Source organism: Coregonus clupeaformis, chromosome 27 (genome assembly GCF_020615455.1).
Source record: "Coregonus clupeaformis isolate EN_2021a chromosome 27, ASM2061545v1, whole genome shotgun sequence".
Taxonomy (NCBI): domain Eukaryota; kingdom Metazoa; phylum Chordata; class Actinopteri; order Salmoniformes; family Salmonidae; genus Coregonus; species Coregonus clupeaformis.
In genome coordinates this window covers 17,010,487-17,026,437 of record NC_059218.1, presented here as the reverse complement: position 1 = coordinate 17,026,437, position 15,951 = coordinate 17,010,487, and the positions used below count along the sequence as shown (strand labels likewise).

Genomic DNA, 15,951 nt, shown 5'->3' with positions numbered 1-15,951 from the left:
AACCTACATAACAGTTTATAACATCTCATTTTGTGTAGTTGGCATTTAATGTAGCCCTCATAATACCACCGAATGTAATTTTTCATTCACAGATATTCTCCGAAAATGTGTGTAGTGGCCTCTTCTCTGGCTGGGTTGACTGGCAACCTGGTCTCAGAGTATTTCGTATTATTCTGTATGTTAATCCGAGACACTCCATTTAGGATGATATGTATCATATGGCATGGATTAATTTGTGGAACTCCGTCATCCATCTCGTATGATATGTTACGAATTACAATTCGTATCATATGTTACGAATTTGCTAAAGGTACAATATTTTATGAATTTGCAAAATATAATATGAATGAGCAAAACTAGCTAGCTGGCTAACGTTAGCTAGACTAGGGGTTAGGGTTAGGGGTTGGGTTAGGGTTAATATTAAGAGTTAGCTTAAATGGTTAAGGTTAGGGGAAGGTTTAGCTAACATGCTAAGTAGTTGCAAAGTAGCTAAAAAGTAGTAAGTAGTTGAAAAGTTGCTAATTAGCTTAAATTGTCCGGGATGAGATTCAAACTTGCAATCTTCGGGTTGCTATACGTTCGCATTGTACACCCACCCATCCACCAAGACCAACCAATCTACTTTAATTTTTGCCTTAAGTAACCATCTGTTTTATGAAACCATACCAAAGTAACATATAATACTAATTTGAGAGTCCCGGATTTACATTTACTGTTATGTCTACTGTAGAGACTAGGCTGCTTCACTCCACATTGTACATTATCTAATTTTATCAAATGTATATGATGAGAATAATTTGAAGTACTAATATTAGTACCACTGAGCTACTGTTGTCTGAAGAAATAAGCATTCTTAACCTAAATCAGTTCTGACATTAGAACCAGTTTTTAAACCAGAGGCATAACATCGCGAGACATCGGGGAACGCTTGCGAAACAGACCAAGCAGACTAGGCCTGGGTTTGGGGTTTGAGAAGTAAATGCTCGCGTTTGAGTGGTAAAATAACTGTAGACGGAAGTCAAATCAAATCAAATTCACAACGAGTAAAGTCGGGGGAGGTACATATTTATGCACGGACAGTTTGCTGTCTGACAACTTCTGTTGTTTCTAGGAAACGTTACAATGGCAGACATGGAATTTGCCTTTGTTATTGCCGATGATGCTATCGAAATTCCACTTCTCCTACACGAAGCTGAACATGATCAACACGGTCCAAGGAATGAATATCCTAATAAGGAAATTAGATACCAGCCGAAGCTCTTTCTAACATTCACAATAAAAATGTTTTGTGTGTGTGATGGTTTTCTCAAAATATAACCAGGTAGTAGTGGCTACTAGAATGAGATATTGGTGTTTTTGTAGCATATGGGATATTCTCTGTTGTTTGCTATTACTTCATGACCTTGTACTTTCCTCATTATTATTTGTGATTGTGCAACATGGAATTGTAACAGTCCACAAAGATTCTTACTGTATGGTAATTGATTGCATGTCAGCATCACTACAGTCTGCAGTGTATTTATTTAATTCTCAACCTTTATGTTGCTTTTGTCAGTAAGCATGTAAAGAACAGAATTTCATGAAATCATATGAAGGACACTGTACAGAAAAGGATTAGACTATACATGTACATCAGTTCACAAAAGTTACTGGTTAAACAATATGAAAAGGATTAGACCAGGGGTACTCAAGTACTATTTGAGAAAGTCCGGTCACATAAAATGTCCTAGGTGGCAAAGTTCCTGATGGATATTGTAATTTATCGGTGTAGTAACAAAGCCCCACCTTGCAACCTATGCGACCCCAGACTGTTCACCCCCCTCTTTTTGGCGGAGAGAACATTTTGCAGTTTTAAAGCTAATTTCCCACAATTGTACACATTTTGCATGGGGCAGGGCATTTTTTTGCTGTTTTAAATATAATTTCCTGCATTTTCCCATAACTTATATGTGTTTATATGATAGCAGGGGTCGATGCCCAACCAAGCTCCCTTAACCGGTGTGAAATGGCTAGCTAGTTAGCGGTGTGCGCTAGTAGCATTTCAATCGGTGACGTCACTCGCTCTGAGACCTTGAAGTAGTTGTTTCCCTTGCTCTGCAAGGGCCGCGGCTTTTGTGGAGCGACGGGTAACGGTGCATCGAGGGTGACTGTTGTCAATGTGTGCAGAGGGTCCCTGGTTCGAGCCCAGGTAGGGGCGAGGAGAGGGACGGAAGCAACACTGTTACATTGATGCTGTTGACCCGGATCACTGGTTGCTGCGGAAAAGGAGGAGGTCAAAAGGGGGGTGAGTGTAACCGGTATGAAATGGCTAGCTAGTTAGCGGTGCGCACTAGTAGCATTTCAATCGGTGACGTCACTCGCTCTGAGACCTTGAAGTAGTTGTTTCCCTTGCTCTGCAAGGGCCGCAGCTTTTGTGGAGCGACGGGTATTGGCGCTTCGAGGGTGATTGTTGTCGATGTGTGCAGAGGGTCCCTAGTTCAAGCCCAGGTAGGGTCGAGGAGAGGGACGGAAGCAACACTGTTACATATATACAGTGCATTCGGAAAGAATTCAGACACCTTTACTTTTACAACATTTTGTTACGTTACTGCCTTATTCTAAAATTGATTAAATTCATTGTTTTCCTCATCAATCTACACACAATACCCCATAATGACGAAGCAAAAACAGGTTTTTAGAAATGTATTACAAATAAAAAACAGAAATACCTTATTTACATAAGTATTCAGACCCTTTGCTATGAGACTCGAAATTGAGCTCAGGTGCATCCTGTTTCCATTGATCATCCTTGAGATGTTTCTACAACTTGAATGGAGTCCACCTGTGGTAAATTCAATTGCTTGGACATGACTTGGAAAGGCACACCTGTCTATATAAGGCCCCACAGTTGACAGTGCATGTCAGAGCAAAAACCAAGCCATGAGGTCGAAGGAATTGTCCGTAGAGCTCCAAGACAGGATTGTGTCGAGGCACAGATCTGGGGAAGGGTACTAAAACATTTCTGCAGCATTCAAGGTCACCAAGAAGACAGTGGCCTCCATCATTCTTAAATGGAAAAAGTTTGGAACCACCAAGACTCTTCCTAGAGCTGGCCGCCTGGCCAAACTGAGCAATCGGGGGACAAGGGCCTTGGTCAGGGGTATTCTGTGTAGATTGATGAGGGGAAAAAAACAATTTATTCAATTTTAGAATAAGGCTGTAAGGTTCGGATCCGGACTGTGGTCCGCCAGTTGAGTATGGGGGGGATTAGACTATACGTATACAGCAGTTCACATAAATTACTGGGTAAACAATATGCCAAGCAATATGCCAAGCAGTCAAATGCACTTCGTATTGACCCCACAACTGGTGTCTGGGGTACTTGCTCATTAAGGCCCGGACACAGATTAAGCCTCTAAAATTGCCATTTAAGAATTCCCCTACAATAATATCCCATGTTACGCCTCATGTCCACGAGATGCATCAAACTCTTTGCGTTCCAGCTGAAGTCATTAATTGTCAATGGAGCAGTCCACAAAGCTACATTGGGGATCCCGCACTAGGCTGCAGTGCGTTCTGTGTCCCGCATGCGTTCAATATTTTCAACTTGTACGTTTCTTTACCATGTTGTGGTACAAACGGAAGTACACACAGACTCCAACTAGCTAGCGTTTAGCTAGTTGAAAAGCGAAGCACATGGGCGTCAAGTATGGAAAAATGTAGCCTAGACATCGGGCAAAACAAAACGCATATGCATCCACCCGATGACCTTTCTGTGCATGAGCTTAGCTAGCCAACGTTGCCATGACATTGCCTACAAGCATTACTGGAGATTTCTATTGAAGTTTCTTTGATTAGATTTTTTATTTGATTTCTGCATCCTGTACTGTCTTTGTTAGAAATACATATTGGGCCAAACTTGCTCCGTCCATACGCTACACAACCACGGACGTTCATTTATTTTCCGCAGTTGAGTCTGGAACCGAGTACCTCCCCAAGAACGCTGAGGTGTATTTCTGTCTGTAATAAAGCCCTTTTGTGGGGGAAAACTAATTCTGATTGGCTGGGCCTGGCTCCCCAGTGGGTGGGTCTGGCTGCCAAGTGGGTGGGCCTGGCACCCCTGCAGTCATGTGAAATCCATTGATTAGGGCCTAATGAATTTATTTCAATTTACTGATTTCCTTATATGAACTGTAACTCAGTAGAATCGTTGAAATTGTTGCGGACCACCATAGTCCCTGTGCCCAAGAACACTAACGTAACCTGCCTAAATGACTACAGATCCGTAGCACTCACATCTGTAGCCATGAAGTGCTTTGAAAGGCTGGTCATGGCTCACATCAACACCATTATCCCAGAAACACTAGCCCCACTCCAATTTGCATACCGCCCCAACAGATCCACAGATGATGGAATATCTATTGCACTCCACACTGCCCTTTCCCACCTGGACAAAAGGAACACTATGTGAGAATGCTATTCATTGACTACAGCTCAGCGTTCAACACCATCGTGCCCTCAAAGCTCAGCACTAAGCTAAGGACCCTGGGACTAAACACCTCCCTGCAACTGGATCCTGGAGGGGACTGAGCACGCACCCCTGAGGGGCCCCCAGGTGGTAAGGGTAGGTAACAACACCTCTGCCATGCTGATCCTCAACACAGGGGCCCCTCAGGGGTGCGTGCTCAGTCCCCTCCTGTACTCCCTGTTCACCCATGACTGCATGGCCAGGCACGACTCCAACACCATCATTAAGTTTGCCGACGACACAACAGTGGTAGGCCTGATCCCCGACAACGATGAGACAGCCTATTGGGAGGAGGTCAGAGACCTGGCCGTTTGGTGCCAGGATAACAACCTTTCCCTCAACGTGATCAAGACAAGGAGACGATTGTGGACTACAGGAAAAGGGGGACCGAGCACGCCCCCATTCTCATCGACAGGGCTGTAGTGGAGCAGGTTGAGAGCTTCAAGTTCCTTGGTGTCCACATCACCAACAAACTATCATGGTCCAAACACACCAAGACAGCCGTGAAGAGGGCACGACAAAGCCTATTCCCCCTCAGGAGACTGAAAAGATTTGGCATTGGTCCTCAGATCCTCAAAAAGTTATACAGCTGCACCATCGAGAGCATCCTGTCTGGTATGGCAACTCCTCGGCCTCCGACCGCAAGGCACTACAGAGGGTAGTGTGTACGGCCCAGTACATCACTGGGACAAAGCTTCCTGCCATCCAGGACCTCTATACCAGGCGGTATCAGAGCAAGGCCCTAAAAATTGCCAAAGACTCCAGCCACCATAGTCATAGACTGTTCTCTCTGCTACTGCACAACAAGCGGTACCGGAGTGCCAAGACTAGGTCCAAAAGGCTCCTTAACAGCTTCTACCCCCAAGCAATAAGACTCCTGAACAGCTAAAATGGCTACCCAGACTATTTGCATACCTCAATTACCTGGCCTAACCTGTGCCCCCGCACATTGACTCTGTACCGGTACCCCCTGCATATAGCCTCGCTACTGTTATTTTACTGCTGCTCTTCAATTTGTTTTTTCTTTTTTACTTAACTGCATTGTTGGTTAAGGGCTTGTAAGTAAGCATTTCACAGTAAGGTCTACACCGGTTGTATTCGGCACATGTGACAAATACTTTTTGATTTGGTTTATATTTTTGTCCAGTATTAATGAGGAAAACTGCATACGGTCATTTCAGCAATTAAGATTAAAGTCAGCAGAACACTTTATTACAGTTTCATTATGTCACGCTGTCTGAACAGAAGAATGTCCACTACACATACAGGATCTTATATTCATAGCAGGAAAACATTTAAACAAAACAGATTGGATTTTCACAATTTAATTGTTTATTTTTAGGCTAAAATTCTATTAATTGAAATAAGTACTGTATTTTGGTCTCCACAAATAAAACAAAAATATGTCCATATAAATAAACGTCACACTGCATAGCAAGACACACACTAACCATCACAGAAACACCTTGATACTAGAAGCCAATAAGACGGAACCACAGAGACATTGCACTACATCGGACCAAAACAACCTCTGCCTGCTTTGATTAACCAATTGAGAGAGTCAATTTGCTTTATATTTGACTGGACAAATGTATAGCTTACCTATGTGAATCTTATACCCATCTGATGATTCTATATCTAGAGGAAATAAGACTTATGAATAGAGCGTTCAAGTGAGTAGGCAGAGAAAGATGTTGCGCCATTCATGGGTGTCGTAGATGTATTAATGAAGTATGTCAACTGGTGGCAGTACAATGGGAGTGTCTCAGTGCTTCCTTAGTTTAAGGGATTGGGGGGGGGGTCTAACCAGAAAAACGGTAATTGGCATGGATCTCTGGCTTGATGTCACACACCATCTTCAGCAGATTGCCCAGCACCCCTTCACGGTTCCGCTGGTAGCTAGTCTGGATGCTGCCCATCTTGCCCACGGTCTCTTTGTCCACCTCCACAGCAGAGTTACCATGGGATCCAAGAGCCTAATGGAGAAATGGGATTAAGGCCACCTTACAAGACAAACCACTTCACAAACATACAGTAAGTATTAAGTAGGGCTGTGGCGGTCATGAAAGTCAGCAGGTACCTCATGCAAATGACTGCCAGTCTAATGGTAATTGACCATTAATGAACATAAACACATTTAGCATCTCCAGGCTTCTATGCATACAAGCTGCTGATGCGCACATTTGGAACATCTACATTTTAAAAAGTGAAATAAATCAATGTAATATTTAATACATGAAACAGGTCCTATAGGCTACACTTAATTTAGAGTTAATTGGTAACTTTAGCTGTGACAGGCCTACAAAAACCTTGGAATGTTTTAGAAATCAAAACATATGGGCTGCATGATGCTACTCTATATTGGTGATTTGGAAAAAGTTGCAAAAAGGCATGCGCTCTGATCCTTGCGCTTCCCACTGAGAGAATTGCATGGCTGCTCTGCTTGTAGCAAGCAAGTCAGGAGATTTCTAATCAATGGAAAATGAGAACGAAAGGCTACAACAATCAAAAGCCAACAGGTAGGCTGCTATTTATAATCTGAACGGAGTTGTTGTTATTTGTAGGCCAACTGTAGGAAGCTGAGAAGCACAGTAACATTATAGCTAGCTTCTCTCTGTTTGATGCAGTCAAGACAGGTACTATGTAATCGGATGGGATGATAAATAACTAGCAAGAAGTTAGTCTATTAATGCGAGTTAAGTGGATGCTGTCTCTCTCCCTCTGTGCCTGCTCTGGTGATCTGAACCTCCTGCGTCTTACTCACACATCTTCCCCCGTTCCCTAGTAGCTACGGCTGCTCGCTCTGTGCCTCTCTCTCCCTTTCTCTGTAGCTCCGGTTAATAAAGTAGCAAAACAGTTGGCTTTTCTGCTGCTTCCCTCACTTGGATAGCTACCAACTACAGTTCCTTATGACTAGGAAAGCATATGACTTGTGTTTCTCCTTTGCCAATTCAAATCCTCCCCCCAGTGACTCACCGCAGCCTCCTTGGTCTTAAACTCCTTCTCCCTCTGCGTACGGTACTGCTCAATCTCTGCCTGGGCTTCCTCCTTGGCCTGCTTCAGCCTACGGTTCTTACCTGATCAAACACAGAAACAATCTGCACTTAGGCTTAGTAAGTCAAATGCATTGGAGCAGACATTGAATTCCCAGTCCCATCAAGTCTACTATAACTATGCAGTTTATTGTGTGCTTCCTGGCAACAGAGGAAGTGGGAAATCCTATTGTTAGGGAAATGAGACCTAGTGAAAGAATAGTGAGGAAAGACAAGCAAGTAGCCTACTGTCAGGGCAGGTTTCCCAGGCCCAGAGTACAGTCTACTCCGGGGTTCAGTGAAGAATCTCCATTCAAAAGTGTTTTTTAGTCCTGGGGTAGGCCTAATCTAGGTCTGGGAAACCTGTAAACTGGGGGGTAAAGGAAAAATAAAGACAAGGAAGTATTTAAGTTAAGGCTCTCTTTGTGATCGAGTCATGTTACTCTGACTAAATTCACTCACTGGAATATGACTGTCAGACAGACAACGCTAAAGTTAAATCTATGTCTATTGTTGGCCATTCACTAGACCAATATTGGACTAAAGGAGCCTAACGTTACTCCATAGTCCAAGGACCTTATATGTTCTGTTTAAAAGGCGAATTGGCTCTGGAAGCCAAAACTTCCAAATACTCCATCGAAACGTTAATCGATTCTCAATTGCATACAGTTTTAGAAACATAAATCCCTCTTTCATATCACATCAAAATATTTTCACAAATGCAAAACCCACACTTAATGTACACTGTTTTAACCCAGTTGAAGCTGAAAGTATTTCAGTGACAACATTTGTGGCTTCTGTCTTCCGTTTACACACAGGTGTTCGGAGACGTAGATAGCTAATTAGCATAGTCTACTGTGCCTTCCATCTGTTTTCCGTAAACAAGCGCTGTAACATGGGAATATAGTCGTGTGGGAACCCTTTTTTTGTTGTTGCCGATATGAAAAATAAGGTCCTTATGCTTCCAAAACAGTAGCTTAATGTTAAGACCAAGCGTCGCGGCTCTTAATAAAACTCCCCCCTACAGAAGACGCCTTCGTCCAATAACTCTTATGTGTAATGTAATGGAACTGAGAGTCATGATCAAGGGCTACCCATTCACCTACTGTAATGCTAGCGCTTAGGTCTGACTGGCACCTCGAGAGTTAGGCCTATTGAAGATCTCATCTGATCTCACACTTACCAGTCTTCTCTAGATGTAGGCTAGGTGTGTTTTTCCCAAGATAATTTCTAAGGGGCCAGTATAGGGGAGTTACCGTACACACCGATTGCTATCCCTTAAAATTGCCACCCCTATGGAACATTTCTCATCTTACTGGCTCAGTTGTGTATGATATGGAACAGCCAGCCAATGCCAATTGTAAAACATAGCATTAGGCCCATTTGGTTGACATCTATCATGTGCACGACACCCTTGGCTTGTGCATAGACCTTTACAATAAATAACAGTAGCTAACTAGTTAGCTAACAAACAGTTACTACAGGTGGCAATAGTTAGCAAACTAACAAACAAACCACAGATACCTTAACAGTTAGCTAACGTTAGTTATGTAAAAAAATAAAAATAAAAAAACATACTGCCGGTAGCTAGCTATCAGATGTTGCTAGCTAGTTAGCTTGGATTGAAGCAAGGATTTGCAGGCCTTGCCATCTCCACATTGTGCCGTTAGCCAATCAATGAATTTATTCCTATCAAATCTGGGGTATATTCTAGTAGCTATTTATTGATCAAATGTTTGTTATGCCATTAGCTAGCTAACGTTACCTTCCAGCAAAATGTTAGCCAATCAAGCTAAAGTCAGATAGTTCACTGCTAGCTAAATTGACCTAAGCCGTTGAATATCAACAGATTTTAACTTACGTTTACGTGCTTCTGCTACCTTTTCTGCAGCTCGTTTTTCAGCTTGCAGTAGCTGCTGAATACCCTGGGACTGGCTAGCCATTATTTGGTTCGGAGAGAGATGTCTAGATGGACAAGAAGATGTTGTTCCAGCTGCTGGTCGGTGAATTTACTGCAGTCAGCTGACAACGCATCATGTCGTTGTCAGGCTCAAACCACGTGACCGGGGGTGCGGTCGATTTGCCTCCCGGCCTATCCGAGATGCACCCCGCAGCAGCCTGTGACTAAATCTAGCCTGTCACTAAAACCAATACTATAGCCATCTACTGACCGTGGTTAATCCCTACCACATACAGGTGAACTCCTCCTTTCCTTTCCAAGCTTCCTTTCCTCCTTTCCTCTCTACTGGCCGTTGTTAATCCCTACCACATACATGTGAACTCCTTTACTTTACTAGATTCCTTTCCTCATTCCCTTTCCTCTTTTCCTAGATCCCTTTATTTCCCCTTCTTTCCTAGTTTACTTTCCTACTTTCCTTTCCTAGCCCCATTTCCTAGCTTCCTTTCCTTCTTCCTTTCCTCTCTACTGGCCGTGTTTAATCCTAGGAAAGGAGGAAAATAAAGGGTGTTAGGGAAGGAGGAAATGAAAGGAAAGGGAGCAAGTAAAGGGAGCTAGGAAAGGAGATAAAGGAAGACAGGGAAGGAGAGGAAGTTGAGGTAGGGAAGGAAAAGAAGCAATGAAAGGTGGAAAGGAAAGGGAGCTATGAAAGGAGTAAAATAAAGGGTTCTAGGAAATGAGGAAAATAATCTTGGAAAGGAGGAAAATAATCAAGGAAAGAAAAGGAAGAGTTCACGTGTATGTGGTAGGATTAACCACAGCCAGTAAATAGGAAAGCAAAGGAAGAAGGAAAGGAAGTTAGGGTAGGAGGAAAGGAAGCTAGGAAAGGAGGAAAAGAAAGGGAGCGAGGAAAGGAGTAAAGGAATCTAGGAAAGGGGCTGCAGCTGGATACTATTGTCTTATCCCTTCAGTGGGTGCAGGTGCCATATTACATCAGTTTGGGGCAGAAAAGTAAAGCCTGAGTAGCAGTAGTAGCTTCCACCACTCATAACAAACGTTGTTCCAACAATGTTTTCCTTGACTTTCTTTAGCATAATATTTTAAGTTGAATAAATAGGGTTTCTTCACACATTGTGTACATTAATTCAGCATGCATTGGAATAGGCTACAAACGAGCATTTCTGAAATAGAGTACACAGAAATCTAAACTGTCAACAGAATGTCGTTTATACTGTAACAAACACATTATGGACATTGTATGCACAGCCAAAGACTGAAAGAATGACTAATATTGTAAAATTATATGAAACAGCCTCACCTGGAGGATGCATAATATATTGCAGCCTGAATAAACAGAAGGCTATAAAAAAAATGAGAGCTGCACACTATGTATAAGCCACCAGAAATGTATTGGGTAAACCACTCACATTTCCTTCTTCAGGGAGGGTGAAGAACTAACCCTGAAGCAAGCAATGTGATGTGGTTTACCCAATACATTTCTGGGAGCATAGTGTGTGGCTGTCTTTATTGTTATAGTTTACATTCAGTTAGTCAGCTCACGCCAGCTCATGCCTTTTACTAGCCTGAAAAAACAGACCAATGGTGCTCAAGCCAGGAAACAAAAAGGGATCTATTCCCATTGGTAGAGACAGGAATAACTTCATTACTGAAATAATTTATTTTACTAATAACAATAATTTTAGCTGTATAATGGAACCAATGGAATTGTCCCAAAAGTGCAGACTCCAATGTAAATCAAGCACACCTAAAATACTTTCAAGTAGAGACATTATTTGATGCCTTTGGAAAGTATTCAGACCCCTTGACCTTTTCCACATTTTGTTAGGTTACAGCTGTATTCTGAAATTGATGTTTTTTCCCTCTCAATCTACACACAATACCCCATAATAACAAAGCAAAAACAGGTTTAGAAATGTTTGCTAATTTATTACAAATAAAAAACAGTGGGGCCTCCCGAGTGGCGCAGCGGACTAAGGCACTACAGACCAGGGTTCGATCCTGGGCTGTATCACAACCGGCCGTGATCGGGAGTCCCATAGGGCGGCGCACAATTGGCCCAGGGTCGTCCGGGTTAGGGGAGGGTTTGGCCAGGGGCTTTACTTGGCACATCGCGCTCTAGCGACTCCTTGTGGCGGGCCGGGCGCCTGCAGGCTGACCTCGGTCATCAGGTGAACAGTGTTTCCTCCGACACGTTGGTGCGGCTGGCTTCCGGGTTAAGCGGGCAGGTATTAAGAAGCGCGGTTTGGTGGGTCATGTTTCGGAGGACGCATGACTCGACCTTCGCTTCCCGAGCCCGTTGGGGAGTTGCAGCGATGAGACAAGTTCGAAATTGGAGAGAAGGGGGTAAAATCTTTTTATAATAAAAAATATATATTACATTTACATAAGTATTCAGACCTACTTTGTTGAAGCACCTTTGGCAGCAATTACAGCCTAGAGTCTTCTTGGGTATGACCCTACAAGCTTGGCACACCTGTATTTGGGGAGTTTCTCCCATTCTTCTCTACAGATCCTCTCGAGCTCTGTCAGATTGGATGGGGAGCGTTGCTGCACAGCTATTTTCAGGTCTCTTGAGAGATGTTCGCTCGGGTTCAAGTCTGGGCTCTGGCTGGGCCACTCAAGGATATTCACAGACTTGTCCCAAAGCCACTCCTGCATTGTCTTGGCTATGTGCTTAGGGTCATTGTCCTGTTGGAAGGTGAACCTTCACCCCAGTCTGAGGTCCTGAGCAGGTTGTCATCAAGGATCTCTCTGTACTTTGCTCCGTTCATCTTTGCCTCAAACCTGACTAGTCTCCCAGTCCCTGCCGCTAAAAAACATCCCCACAGCATGATGCTGCCACCACGCTTCACCGTAGGGATGGTGCCAGGTTTCCTCCAGATGTGACGCTTGGCATTCAGGCCAAAGTGTTGAATCTTTGTTTCATCAGACCAGAGAATCTTGTTTCTCATGGTTTGAGAGTCTTTAGGTGCCTTTTGGCAAACTCCAAGCAGGCTGTAATGTGCCTTTTACTGAAAAGTGGCTTCCGTCTGGCCACGCTACCATAAAGGCCTGATTGGTAGAGTTCTGCAGAGATTGTTGTCCTTCTGGAAGGGTCTCCCATTTCCACAGAGGAACTCTAGAGCTCTGTCAGAGTGACCATCAGGTTCTTGGTCACCTCCCTGACCAAGGCCCTTCTCCCCTGATTGCTCAGTTTGGCCGGGCGGCCAGCTCTAGGAAGAGTCTTGGTGGTTCCAAACTTCTTCCATTTAAGAATGATGGAGGCCACTGTGTTCTTAGGGACCTTCAATGCTGCAGACATTTTTTGGTACCCTTCCCCAGATCTGTGCCTCGACACAATCCTGTCTTGGCGCTCTACTGACAATTCCTTCGACCTCATGGCTTGGTTTTTGCTCTGACATGCACTGTCAACTGTAGGTCCTTATATAGACAGGTGTGTGCCTTCCCAAATCATGTCCAATCAATTGAATTTACCACAGGTGGACTTCAATCAAGTTGTAGAAACGTCTCCAGGATGATCAATGGAAACAGGATGCACCTGAGCTCAATTTCGAGTCTCATTGCAAAGGTTCTGAATACTTATGTAAATAAGGTATCTGTTTTTTAATTTGAATACACTTGCAAAAAATTCTCAAAACCTGTCTTCGCTTTCTCATTATGGGGTATTGTGTGTAGATTGCTGAGGATTTTTATTTATTTAATCAATTTTAGAATAAGGCTGTAACGTAACAAAATGTGGAAAAAGTCAAGGGGTTTGAATACTTTCCCAATAAGAGCGAATAGAGCTCCAACAGGGATCAAGCTGTGTAACAAAGACAGAATGCACTGGAGTCATTTTTTCCAAAACTTCTCACCTCATGGCATTTCATTGTCATTGTCACAGGCACTGATGATCTCCTTGCCAGAAAATGTAAAAATTATCAATACCATACAATAATATGAGTTGGTAAATCTTTTGGTGGATGCTCTGCTTAATATGATGAATGTTTGTTCAAAGTTGAGATAGAGAGATAATATTCTGTTTTTAATGGTCCCAGTTTTGGAACACTAGATTAGCTTCTTTCCTTCCCTCACAAAACAAATATTTGTTTCTCTAGCTTTGAAAATGTGAAGTACAAAAGTGTAAGAAAATAGAAACACTTAAAAATACAAATTATTGGAGGAGATTTAACTGAAAAATAGAGAAAGTGAAAAATAGAGTGAAAATAACGCTGTAAGCAAATTGAAATGTACAGTCAGAGCACATAAAAAATATAAAATAAATAAACTGTCATGATGAAAGCCAAGTAGTAGTTTCACAAATCGGAAATGTTTTACAGCAAAAATCTAAATCATTCTGGGCCCGGTTTCCCAATAAAGATTGCATTTAGGCATACAAATACAACGGCTGAAGATGTAACATGTGTTTCCCAAAACACCATGCAGAGAGGTTGGTCACTAAGTGAGTTGTGGAGCATGTATAGATACTGATAGGATCGAAAGACAGACAGCGCTGCTCTCAGATCAGCTTTCTCTATTCAAATCTTTCCTTAACATTATAATTATTTCACAATACTGATGACGGATCAGCTGCTAGAGAGATATTACCACCTATGGCTGAAAATATTGAGGTGGCTTATTCTAATGCTTACCCAATACAAATCACAGATTTAGCACATCATTGCACACATATTAGGCTATATTGAGACAAATTACAGACAGTAGCCTACATGTAGCAAAATATAACAATTAATTGAACATGAAACGTATTTCAATATGATTGAAAACACCTATAGCCTACTGTTTATATTTTAATGCAGTCATCTCAGTTTTCATTTGAAGCATATTTTCATACTCGCTTGTTTGTATCAATTGCAAAGACGTTGGCAATTTAGTATTTGTAGTCAACTTTTGTTCTGAAGTTATCAGCGGTCACAGATACGGATGAACCACGTGATTCTGTTTATTGGAAATCTGTGTGGCATTCAAGTCCTAATCGGAACTAGGAAACTCGAAAACGTCATGGTAGTAGTTATCCACGTGCCGCGTTCAACGAATTAGCATGTCGGAAATTTCAGTTTCTTAGTTCCGACTAGCATGTGAACGCGGCACTAGCTGTTCTACGAGTGGTCTGAGGCAGGCGTTAGATTACGAGTGTTTTCAAGTGCAACGTTAAAAACGATGGTTTTGGGAAACAGCTCGGATATTTAACGATGCTCCTACAAAGGTTCCATGATTACATCAGACAGTAGCTGTGTGCCTGTGGATGGGTCAGTTTGAGGGACACATTTCTACATTTGTCATTTAGCAGACGCTCTTATCCAGAGCGACTTAAAGTTAGTGATGCATACATGCATACATTTTTCACACTTGCCCCCCGTGGGAAAAGAACCCACAACCCTGGCGTTGCAAGCGCCATGCTCTACCAACTGAGCTACAGGAGGGCCTGTCAAATGAGTTTCAAGTTTCAATGTCACATGCACAAGTACAGTGAAATGCCTTTCTTGCAAACTCAAAACCCAACAATGCAATAACAATGTAATGCTAGAAAAACGGCTCATAATAATGGCATATGACGAGTACTGAGTATACGAAGAGGCAGGACGCAGACGCAGGAATTAACACAGTAAAGCTTTACTTAACATAGAGAATGACAACGCGCACGTAAACAACACGACGCTAATAATTACACACAACAATGAACGAAAAGTCCAGGGCTATATAGTGGTGGTGATGAGGTGCAGGAGCGCTGGAGGCGTGCCCGTTAGTAAGTCCAGGATCCAGTTGCAGAGGGAGGTGTTCAAACCCAGTCCTAAACTTGGTGACGAGCTTGGAGGCAATGGTGTTGAACGCTGAGCTGTAGTCATTGAACAGCATTCTCACATAGGTATTCCTCTTATCTAAGTGAGTGAGGGCAGTGTGGAGAGCAATTGAGATTGCATAATCTATGGATCTGTTGGGGCAGTATGGAAATTGGAGTGGGTCTACGGTGTCTGGGATGGTGGAGTTAATGTGTGCCATAACCAGCCTCTCAAAGTACTTCATGATTACAGAAGTGAGTTCTACAGAGTGGTAGTTATTGTGGCATTAAGCCATAGAGTTCTTGGGGACAGGAATGATGGTAGTCATTTTATAACATGTGGGGATTACATTTGGGATAAGGAGAGTTTGAAAATTACTGTGAATATGCCGGCCAGCTGTTCTGTGCATGCTCTGAGAACGTGCCGTGGAATACCTAAAGGCCCGCGGCCTTGCGGGTGTTGACATTATTAAAGACCCAACCCTTTTCACGCTGCTTTGGAGAGCGAGGTCACCCAAACCTCTGGTTCAGTGACGGCCCTCACACCCGGCACGATGGTGTTGTTGTCAAAGCATGCATAAAATGCATTGAGTAATGAAGGTAAAGTTTTGCCCCAACATGTAAGCTATGAAATTAAAAGCACTTGTGAGTAGTTGATCAGTCATTACGTGGTCTAAAATGAACTTATCCTGCCTGAGTGATTTGAGACATCCAT

At 42.9% G+C, this 15,951-nt stretch overlaps 1 protein-coding gene across 1 annotated transcript; it reads right to left on the bottom strand.

Annotated features, from left to right (window-relative positions):
- Positions 1–5,691: 5,691 nt before the first annotated feature.
- Positions 5,692–9,570, bottom strand: atp6v1g1 (ATPase H+ transporting V1 subunit G1). Its single transcript, XM_041850665.2, has 3 exons — positions 9,401–9,570; positions 7,484–7,584; positions 5,692–6,483 (listed from the first exon to the last, which is right to left on the bottom strand). The coding sequence occupies exons 1-3, from the start codon at positions 9,480–9,482 to the stop codon at positions 6,310–6,312; spliced, it is 357 nt and encodes a 118-aa protein (XP_041706599.1). The 5' UTR covers positions 9,483–9,570; the 3' UTR covers positions 5,692–6,309.
- Positions 9,571–15,951: the final 6,381 nt, after the last annotated feature.

Coding starts and splice junctions, on each gene's coding strand:
- atp6v1g1 (XM_041850665.2), bottom strand. CDS start 9,482: ATGGCTAGCCAGTCCCAGGGTATTCAGCAGCTACTGCAAGCTGAAAAA. Junction 7,585..9,400: donor GGTAGCAGAAGCACGTAAAC/GTAAGTTAAAAT, acceptor GTGTTTGATCAG/GTAAGAACCGTAGGCTGAAG. Junction 6,484..7,483: donor TTAAGACCAAGGAGGCTGCG/GTGAGTCACTGG, acceptor TTTCTCCATTAG/GCTCTTGGATCCCATGGTAA.